This window comes from Nothobranchius furzeri, chromosome 13 (genome assembly GCF_043380555.1).
Source record: "Nothobranchius furzeri strain GRZ-AD chromosome 13, NfurGRZ-RIMD1, whole genome shotgun sequence".
Classification (NCBI taxonomy): Eukaryota; Metazoa; Chordata; class Actinopteri; order Cyprinodontiformes; family Nothobranchiidae; genus Nothobranchius; species Nothobranchius furzeri.
Window position 1 is genome coordinate 47,180,079 of NC_091753.1, and position 11,066 is coordinate 47,191,144.

At 40.1% G+C, this 11,066-nt stretch overlaps 1 protein-coding gene and 1 non-coding gene across 3 annotated transcripts; both read right to left on the minus strand.

Moving 5' to 3' along the window:
• Positions 1-3,312: 3,312 nt before the first annotated feature.
• On the minus strand, positions 3,313-9,932 carry eif3k (eukaryotic translation initiation factor 3, subunit K). Of its 2 annotated transcripts, none has more exons than XM_015951234.3 (8): positions 9,677-9,932; positions 9,291-9,389; positions 8,236-8,356; positions 8,019-8,093; positions 7,850-7,916; positions 7,687-7,764; positions 6,704-6,829; positions 3,313-3,402 (listed from the first exon to the last, which is right to left on the minus strand). In XM_015951234.3, the coding sequence occupies exons 1-8, from the start codon at positions 9,736-9,738 to the stop codon at positions 3,371-3,373; spliced, it is 660 nt and encodes a 219-aa protein (XP_015806720.1). In that variant the 5' UTR covers positions 9,739-9,932; the 3' UTR covers positions 3,313-3,370. The 2 variants fall into 2 exon arrangements, with proteins under 2 accessions (XP_015806720.1, XP_015806719.1); XM_015951233.3 differs by having other exon boundaries at positions 8,019-8,096.
• Positions 9,933-10,429: 497 nt separating this feature from the next.
• Positions 10,430-10,620, minus strand: LOC129164000 (U2 spliceosomal RNA). Its single transcript, XR_008563801.1, has one exon. It is a non-coding gene; the product is annotated as a U2 spliceosomal RNA (small nuclear RNA).
• Positions 10,621-11,066: the final 446 nt, after the last annotated feature.

The following is an 11,066-nucleotide window of genomic DNA, read 5'->3' on the forward strand; positions in this document are numbered from 1 at the left end:
AAACCTGGAGGCCACGCCCACTGGAGGAAGAACTGCTCACCTTTAGCTGAAGGTGTGGCTCCTGTAAGGTTTACTGTAAACTTAAAACCTTTTTACACACAGTCATTAACCTTCAGGGGTTTATCTTTTCCATTTGTGCCTATATTTGATTTAAAATAAAAATGTAGAACATTAATACTTGTAGATGTTTGGATAATTTTCCCACAAGTTTCAAGTTCTGTTGAAACACACACACACACACACACACACACACACACACACACCTCAGAAAAATAAAAGAAAATAAATGCATCCTAGATCTGAACGAATATTCGTATTAAATACGTTGTTCTTTACATTTTGAATGCATTGACATCAAAATCACACAACAATTATCAATGGAAATCAAATTTATCAACCCATGGAGGTCTGAGTCACACTCAGAGCTAAAGTGGAAAAACACAAGCTGATCCATCTTTGATGTAATGTCCTTAAAACAAGTCAAAACAAGACTCAGAAGTGTGTGGCATCCAGGGGTGACTCTGGCATCAGAGGTTTAGGGGGTGCTGAGCCCCCAGAGAGCTACCAAGATAAATTTTAACATTGTGAAAAAGAAGAAAGAAAGAAAGAAAGAAAGAAAGAAAGAAAGAAAGAAAGAAAGAAAGAAAGAAAGAAAGAAAGAAAGAAAGAAAGAAAGAAAGAAAGAAAGAAAGAAAGAAAGAAAGAGAAGCAGCAGCTAAAATATTGTCTTATAAAAGGCTAAAAAGAACACAAGTGCAGTAACAGCATTCAGACACTGGAGGGCAGCAACCCCCCAACTTCCCTTGTTTTACTTTTTTGTCAGCAGAGGGCGCAAAATTCCTATTTCAAGGCAACAAAACTGGAAGATTTTTTTTACTTTTTCATTTACAAACAACATGGCACAAATTCCTTTGTTTGACATTTCCAAGGATCAGGTGCGAAGAATAATAAAAGAGACTTTGCATAGAGAGCAAAGAATATTTGTGAAAGCAACGAACAAACAAACAAAAAAAGAGACAAAGAGCTAGGGCTTTGTTTTCAAATCATACTTTTCAGAAGGATTAAGGAGTTTCATTGCATGTTAAGTTAAGGGCTTTGGAGAAAGAAAGACACTCGTTATGAAACACATAGAAAAACTGTGGAAGAATTTTGGAAGTGTTTATACAGAAAAGGAACAAAGAGTATAAATAAATCTCAAACTTTAGGAGTGCTTCAGCACCCCCAAAAGCAATGTAGAAACACCAATGGTGGCCTCCATGTGCCTTATGACCTCCCTACAAAGCCTGCACATGTGAACCTGCTTTCATCTGTGAAGAGCATAGGGCATCAGTGGCAAACTGGCTAATCTTGGTTTTCTCTGGCAAATGCCAAACGTCCTGCACGGTGTGTGGCTGCAAGCACAACCCCCACCTGTGGACGTCGGGCCCTCATACCACCCTCAGAGACCATTTCAGTAGACACATGCACATCTATGGTCTGCTGGAGATTATTTTGCAGGGCTCTGGCAGTGCTCCTCCTATTCCTCCTGCCACAAAGGCAGAGGTGGCAGTCCTGCTGTTGGGTTGTTGTCCTCCTACGGCCTCCTCCACATCTCCTGATATACTGGCCAGTCTCCTGGTAGCTCCAGATATGTGCAGTGGCCCAGTCTGGTTTCTGTCACTTGAGGCAACTTGCAAAGGTTAAGTGCTATTTGCCGGAAACTGTCTTTCAACATGTTATTCATTTCTTTGTCTCCTGTCGACTAGATTACTGCAATTCCCTGTACTATGGATTAGGGCATTCCTCCTTAAACCACTTGCAACTGGTTCAAAACGCAGCAGCCCGCTTTTTAACAGGTACTAGGAAGCATGACCACATCTCTCCAGTGCTTGCTTCCCTTCACTGGCTGCCAGTGCATTACAGGATTCAGTTTAAATGATTGCTTTTTGTTTAAAAATCACTTTATGGTCTAGCCCCTCCTTACATAGATGATTTATTGTCACCCTACACTCCTGCCAGGAATTTGCGGTCGGGCTCACAGTTTTTATTATCAGTGCCAAAGGCTCGCCTAAAGACGAGAGGAGATAGGGCATTTTCTGTGGCCGGTCCAACACTCTGGAACAGTCTTCCTCTGCAGATCAGGACCTCACAAAGTCTGGATGTCTTTAAGTCCTTGCTTAAAACGTCCAGTATGTACAGTCTATGCTTAAAACTCATTTTTTCAACCTGGCTTTTATGTAGGATGATTTGATTTTGTCATTGTCATTCTCATTTTTATTGATTTTATAATTGTGTGATGTAATGCAGTTTTTATCCTAACTTGCTGATTTTTATGGTTTTTAGTTATACTTGTTTGCAATTTTATCTTCTGTGTTGTACAGCACTTTGGGTTGCGGAAGCAATAAGTATGCTTCAGAAATAAATGTGACCTTGACCTCCATGCCAACACAGCAAACCTTGCCACAGCTCACACTGATGTGCCAACCTAGATGAGCTGCACTACCTGAGCCGCTTGTGTGGGTTGTAGACTCTGTCTTATGCTACCACTAGAGAGAAAGCACCACCAGCATTCAAAAGTGACCAAAACATCATCCAGAAAGCAGGAACTGAGAAGTGGTCAGCGGTCACCACCAGCAGAACCACTACTTTTATCAGGGATGTCTTGCTAATCGCCTATAATTCCCACCTGTTTTCTATTCCATTTGCACAACAGCAGGTGAAATTGAGGACACTATAAGTAAAGTTTATTATTTTCAACAACAAAATTCAAAAAGTAAAACTTATTGAGTTTTTGTTCATGAGTTTAGCAATAAACTTGCATATATTTCCTTTAAAATTTTCAGTAAATTTAGCATTTTGATGATTCCATTCTCACAGAGAAAAGCTATTTTCTGCTCACACCTGATATATTAATCAAAACCAGAGGCTTTTAGAAGAGTAAAAATGACACAGACACCAAAAATGTTTGACGTTTAATCTGATCGTCGTTTCTTAATATTGTTCAGCCTGAACTCTGCTGAGGTGGTGAAAAACAAAATGATTCAACTTTTGAAACTAATAATAATAATAATCATCGAACTTCTATAGCGCTAGTTTAGGACACCCAAAGACGCTTCCATGCACTCTCACATTCACGCACTGCTAATGATGGTAAGCTACTTTGTAGCCACAGCCGCCCTGGGGCGGTCTGACAGAGGCGAGGCTGCCATTTGGCGCCGTCGGCCCCTCTGACCACCACCAACTACAGAGGGACAAAGCTGATGTAGTAACGACAGTTACAATTAAACACCTGATGTAATGACTGAGTTGCAGGAGACCAATAAACAGACTGGATGATAATTTACATTTATTCAAAAGAGTGTGTTCATGACGACTGAGGTGAGTCTTGGTGTCACTGAGAGGTGGCCATGATGCTGGAAACACCTGGAAAATAAAAGAAAACAAGACTTAGATTGGATCTGCTAATTAGGACTTAAAAACATCTCAGATCCTCCATCTGAAAGTGATGCTGCTACTTAAAGTGATGGTGTGTATTTTTTCTGGCGATAGGGGGCAGTAGATACCTAAATCGTTGCAAGCAAGCAGTATTTTTGTGTTGGAGTAAGACCTTACCAACGGATTCCCATTAGGGTCAAAAAGCCCTGGGGAGTGCAAACTTTAGCAAAATAACGAGCACATCAGACTCTCTTTCATCACTGGCAACAAGTGAAGAGGTAAATGTGGAAAACAACAACATTTACAAATGGTTCAAGTTTTATAACCGTTTCTTACAAATCAGTAAATGCAATTTGTCCTCATGAGCTCCCGTAGAAGGAAACATGGCATCTAATATGTTTATGTTTATTTATTAGGCAGACGTTTTTACCCAAAGCAGCTTACAATTTATAACCTATAGGGCATGTTGTGATCTGTGGGGGAAACTGGACTACCCGGAGGAAACCCACACATGCATGGGGAGAACACGCAACTCCACGCAGAAAGGCTGCAGTCGAGTTTCAAACCTGCAAACCTTCGTGCTGCGAGGCAACAGTGCTAACAACTGTGCCACCATGCAGTCATAATATGGTATCGCCCAGAGACCTAGACCCGCTCCCATGTATTTTAGACATGATTTTTATGGTTCTATGTTACAAAGTCGCCAATATTTTTCAAACAGCCGGGCATCATTTCATTCATTTTCAACATTATTTTGATTAGGGCTGCACGATATTAGGAAAACCTGTGATATTCGATAACAGTGATTAATATTGCGATGATGATATTACTTGCAATAAATAAAAACTTAACTCAGGAACTAAAATAATCAAAAACAAAGAAATTTAAAAAGTCATAAAAATGAGAAAAGCAAAAGATGTGAGGAAAGGGAAAAAGAAAATAAACAAGAAAATGCAATCAGTGGATCCCAAGAAAAGCAGAATCAGCAGAACTAACCTAACTCAGGTGTTTGCTAACCATCAAAATTAAGGGCCGTCCGCCTTGGGGGCGGGACTCTAACCTATAAGAACCCACCCAATCAGTGGAGGTGTGAATCTTCACTTGTCTCCCGATTTGATTTGATTACGATTATTGGGTCAACGATTCAATTCGATTCGATATCCAGATGCATCCCGATGCATCACGATTATTTCATATTGATTTGTTTTCATCGATGAATAGAAGATGTCAGATAATTGCTTTGTATTTCTTTTTATCAAAAACGTAAGTGACACAACCTGCCATCCCACAAAAGCTCTCCATGCACAACAGGTTAGGACAAAACATTTAAGAAGATTTAACAAAGTAAAACATCTGTTTCCTCGTTCAACACCACGCCTCAGGCTGAGAAAAACACGCTTAGCAAAAACTCACAAAATATAAAAAAGTACTGAAAACCTACAGGACACATAATTTAATAATAAAATACATAATGGGTTCATATGAGTGTTTAATGTCTCTGAGAAGCTTTAGAGTCCAATGTTTATGCCACAGTTGAAGGGTGTCAGAAATAACACCAAATTAAATGTTTGACTTAGTTTGTTTTATTTGAACCCAGTGGTTCATTTCTGAAATGTTGGAGAATGAATCAAGTTCTGTTTGATGCAGAAAATAATAAAACATAAAACAAATTCTACAATTCCAATAATATTTAAGATGTGTGTTTTATTCTTTCTGATAATGACACCAGCAGAAGGCTGTGGGCTGGATTAGGATTAAATTACCCAGCTGATGGATCTCCTTCACTAACCAGCTAACTACAAACCTTTCCACTAACCTGTCCTGTGGGACCCCCTCATGTCCATGCTGTCTCTGGAGGAGCAGATAGGAGACAAGATCTCCTGTAACTTAAAATGAACCAAAGCTTCCTCCCAGCTTCTCTTTAAGCAGAATTTAACATCAGTTCATCATCATGAAACAAAAGAATAAAGTGGAACAAGAACTTCTATCTTCTATTTCTCTCTCCTTTTAACTTCTCCGTGTCCCTAAATAAAAGAGACAGACGATCACGATGCAGCCGCCGTCATTGACCCCGCCCCCTCCCCATGACCGAATCTCCCTACATTACAACACTCGGTCTGACTGAGCGCTTCCAGGAGAAATAATAATTAAATTATGAAAATAATAATGCGTGTTTAGAGCATCGGTTTGGAGGAGTGTCCTCTGATCCTCTCTCTTGTGTGAGCGGACAGTCTCTCTCTCTCTCAGTTGCTGAGCGAGCGAGCGGAGTGTGCCGTATGACAAACCACTCAATTAACTTAATTCACGGCCAAATCCAACAGAACCGGTAGGGCGGATTCGGTTCAGGTTCGGTCTCAGGTTACAACTCTAACGCTCAGCCCTGCAGTACCACATTAAGGCGGAACCACTTGGTAAATGTGGAGACGCTCACTCTGACAGATTTGGATGCTGCACTGGTGCCGCCGTTAAAAAAACAAAACTACATTCCACTATAATCGATTATGGAGTACTCTTCTACGATGCAGAATCGTTTATGTCCGCATCCCGATGCATCGATTATTTGATTATTTTCCTCAGAACTACCAATTAGCCAAATGGGTGAAGAGCTTTATTTGTTTTGTTAAAAAAACGTAATCCTTTCGTTTGATTGACAGAATGCATTATGTGTAGCAAACATTTGAGCTGACCATTCATTACAATATTAATTTGTTCTTTGTGATACGCATATTGTGCATGCTGATATCGCGATAACGATATATTTACGATATATTGCGCAGCCCTAATTTTGATGGATATTTCAAGAAATTAATAGTAAAAACTACACATTGTCTCTTTAAAGGGGAACTAGACAGTTATGGCTACTACCGTTTGCAGAACCGAAAGCAAAACTTACCCCCTTGCTGTGCGTTTGCATTTTTAACACCTTAATCTAACAGCAGAAATGTCTCCCCAGCCTTCCTTAGTGTCTACAGGAGTGATTCATCACCAAATTTAAAAAAAAAATCAGCTGTGTTCAGGATCTAAATCATGCAGGAAATGTTCTAGAACCAAACTGCAGTGCCAGGTATGTCAGCTCAATTTTTTTCCCCAACAGAGCAGAAGTTGCAAATTCGGTATTGTGGCCACAGGGAGCGATAGGAGCTGGATGACCTTTAATTAGCCCTGTAAAGAATCATTTTAGCACATACTGGCTCAAGAAAATTACTTAAAAACATGAAAAAGTTGCTGAGTATCCCTTTAAAGCTCCTCTGAAGCCTCATTTCACAATCTGAACCGAATCAGCACTCACTCTCAAAGTCGATCTTCTCCACGATGTTCTTAGGCTTGATGCTCTCCTCCTGGTTGTAGACAAAGATCTGTCCGTCCTCGTTCTCCGTCCAGCCATATTTATTCATCCACACCTTCAGCTGCGTGTCTGCAGAAACACATTAAACCTCATTAGCTCTGACAGCTCCACAGAGATGCGACGACGATACTGCTAGGATCTGAGCTCCTCCGTTTCATTTGCCTCTTGGAAACGCGTTGCAGTTGCTAACTGGGATAACGCTACTTCAAAGATCTCCACTAGGTGGGAGGAGGGTCCACGTTAACAACACGTCACAACAAGAGCACCAACTTTACATCCCTTTCAGCACAGGATTAAAGTTAAAAGGTGGTGGGATGTAGGGATGCAAATATAGAAAAGAAACTGTTGTTTCTGTTTTTAAAACACACAATTATGGCAGAAATGCACCAAAATGACAAAAAATAAAATCTCCCTTTTCTCAATGAAACTGAAGACAGGAAATGGAAATGTAACAGAAAACAGAAGTTTTTCATTTTGAAGGCAAACAAAGCTGCAGCTAGATTTTATCTTTAAATAATAAAACTAAAATAGTAAGAAACTTCAGTTGTGTTTTATTAGTAAGGTTATATTTCGACATATTCTTCTATTAACACCCATTCCTGACTTTAGGTAAAACCCTGAAAAACTACTTAAAAGAGGTTTTAGCTTGTTTTTAATCAACAAATTTGTATTTGTAAAGAAATGTGTTAACCCTCTGGAGGCAGGCGTTGCAGATTTGCAACGTTAAAATCTACCTACCTGGTTACTCCACAAACGTATTTCATCAGCATTTTTTTTAACTCAGAAGTACCCCTGAAGGACTTAATTGTTCATCCTTTTATCAAAACTTAATTTGAGCCTGAGAGGGTTAACACTGTCACCAACAAATAAATAAATCTCAGATTTAAGCTGAGCTTTTTCTATCCACAGGTGTCAGGAGTCCTTACCCAGTGGGTCTCCGAGCATCTCGCCCAGTAACCGGTGCTCGATGGTCTGGTAGGTGATCCCCACGACGTGGCAGATGACTGAGGAGGAAGATGAATAAAATTATGTTTTCTGTTATTCTCCACATCCATTTAAATTTGTTTGGATTCAGAAAGTAATACTCACACTTGCGAACAGAGTCCTCAAAACCTGTGATCCCATCAATGAGCTCCCTGTTCTCCTCCAGACTCGTCTGTCAGGAAGATGAAATAAACAAACTGATGTGAGAATTTGCTCACTCAGCTCTCCCCACTGAATGAAGAGCAGGAGCCTCCTGACAGGTACAGTGTCATACCCAGAAGCTCTGGAAGTGGCAGGTCTCCAGCAGGTTCCCCAGGTAGAGGATCTGTCTGATGGGACGCTCCTCTTGCTGCGACACTGCTGTCAAGGAAAGTCCCCCCCCCCAACCCCATGACAAAAACAACCACTAATCTACAGAAAATACAATGAAATATATGTTTTCTTTGCCAGAGGGGTGACGGGAGCATACGGGAAAAGCACCAAAAGGATACGTGTGTTTGGTCAATCATACACTTGCAGAGAGTGAAGTCTGTGTGCGGCAGGTTGGTCAGAGCTTTCAGCAGAATCTGGGATGTCACATGAGTCTGGAAGTAGGCTGGATTAAACTGGTATCTGTGGGTTTAACAAGTCATCATAAAAACAGACAAACAAAGCTTTAATAAATAAGAATTTAGTTCAAATTTATTCAAATACTGCACAGCCAAAAACCTCACCACCTGGATTTAACTAAGGAAACAGGTAGGAGCTTTCTATTGGATAATTGCTGCATGGGTGATTAACTTTCAGATGGCAACAAGTTATTTAAGCCCAACTGGTGCAATGAGTTGATTCTCATTTCTTAAACAACCATGTGGAAAGAAACATCTGGAAGTTGTGGACAGTTAGTCTGTCTGAGAATGGTCAGATCGCTGGCACGCATCAAGCAGAGAAAACATCTAAGGAGATTACAGAAACGACTAAAATTGGGTTAAGAACTGTCCAATGCATTATTAAAACTGGTTTGATGAGTCCAGATGGACTCTGTTCCAGAGTGATGGTGAATCTGGGTAAGAAGAGAAGCAGATGAAGTGATGCACCCATCATGCTTAGTGCCTACTGTACAAGCCTGTGGGGGCAGTGCTACGATCTGGGATTGCTGCAGTTGGTCAGGTCTAGGTTCAGCAACAGGATGTGCTCCAAGAATGAGGTCAGCTGACTACCTGAATATACTGAATAACCAGGTTATTCCATCTTCCCTCTCAACCATCATCAATGAAAGATCTTGGTGAAAAATTAATGCAACACTAGACGGAAGTTAATCTTGTGTCTTTGCAGAAGCTTGCAAATACTCAAAGTTGAAGGTAGTCCAATGAAATATGAGTGTGTGACCATTTTGTTTTGGGGCGACCTTTTTGGGGGGCCGGGCAGTGTATAAATCTTTGATTCATTTATTAAGCTCGTAATTTTCTGAGTGTTTTGTATCAAATGATGCACACTGCTCGGTTAGAACACAAAGTTTTGTGAAATAATGTTGACATTTCCAGGTATTTGACTCCTAAACACGTACAGTTTCAGCACGGCCAGGTTCGCCTCCAGGTCATAAGCGTTTTCTCTGGCTTGTGTCTCCACGTAGCGCTCCAAAGTTGTGAGGTTTTCAGGGTTGTACCTGCAAATATAAAAGTTGCGTTATTAATTTGAAAATTTTGAAGATGAATTCAGTACCATCAATAAACAGCTGTGAAACGAAATCCTACTCTGAACACACTAGATCTAATATTTATATCATCAAATTAATATTCAGCAGTTGAAATATTTAATCCGAAATTGCAAGTGATAAATCCTGTAGTCTGGTAACGGTCTTTACTTCCGCTGAAAACTCAAAATGTTAGCAAACAGGCTAGGCTAATCGTTAGCTCGACGTGGTTATCAATCCTTTAGATTGAGTGGTCTCACCTATCGATCCCTCGCAGGAGTTTGCCTACGTTCGCCCTCATCTGCTCGAAAGATGACGCCATTTGGTCCAAATGTTTCCTGAAATCTACAGGATAGAAATGTATTTTCTTCTCACGTGGGCCACAAAGCAAAAAAGACACTGGAGCGGAGAGAGAAAAGGGTCGGACCGGAAACAACACAGACCGGATGTAGCAACAGTCGATCAAGATAAAAAAAATAGTTTGTGTCTCGTTTCTTTCTTGCTCAGTTCAGCGCTTTCTATCTTTAAATCGACGTAGTTTGGTAATTATTTATCCGCTTTTTAACAGGGCTGTAAATATTTTGTGCAGGTTAAATGCATGTCTGCAATGTCAAGTAGAATGGGTTTATTTCCCATGAACAGTAGTTCTTTGCAGTAGTTCTTGAATCTTTGGCTTCCGCTCACGCTTTAAAAGTGTCGCCCTCTAGCAGCTGAATTGTGACATTACAACCAACCCTCAAAATAAACATGGTTGAGTTTTAGCTCCTTTGACCATTTAATCATTTGCTTAAGCTCCTTTAGCACCATGTCTTATTATAGAAATGAACGAAAAAATGCTGAAATTTATGAGGATTTGAATCGCGCAAGATCCACGTTTATGAGGACCATCTAACACCATTGTAAGACGATAATTGACCTGTCATGGAATTTACACTCAACGTTTAATCACATTTGTTGAGATGTTTACTAGCACACGTATTTAATATATTATATATTTGCCATTTTACAGTCAGAGGGGATGCACCGTTCCTGGAGGTACTGCAATACCAGGTCGATGCGTGGAGTGGACGGAGCAAGCCCCTATTCCATCTCCCTGTTCCAAAAATCAATTTAATATATGGTCCCCGGATAGGGGACGTATCAGATATTAAACTGATAAGAACAGATACTACACTTGATCTTAGCCAAAAGGCCGAGAAGCGATACTACAATGTGATCGAGGACAAGTGTTCTATACGCAGACGTTCGTTCTAACTCATGGTTCAAAAGCAAAATCCATTCTCCGATCAATGAGACACAAAATAATATACAAAACGGAACGTAATAATAGTTTACTTGAATAACGGGTTTACGTCGGAAAATTAAACTAATCTATGTTTGAAAAGAAAAAAAATCACGTTATTCTGGGCCACGTGGTACTCTTTGGTCCAATAGGAAGCAGAAAAATGCGGACAACTGATTATAACGATGTTTCTTATCAATTGTAGTAATTATTAGATAATAATAGTAATGAATTTACGGATTGAAATTGTAGGAATCAATTTATTGTCCAAGGGTTTTGGTAAATGGCTAATAAACGTGTGAATTTGTAATTTTTTTTACAAACGCAAACATTAAATTTATCTATCGCCCCCTATTGGATTGGAAGAC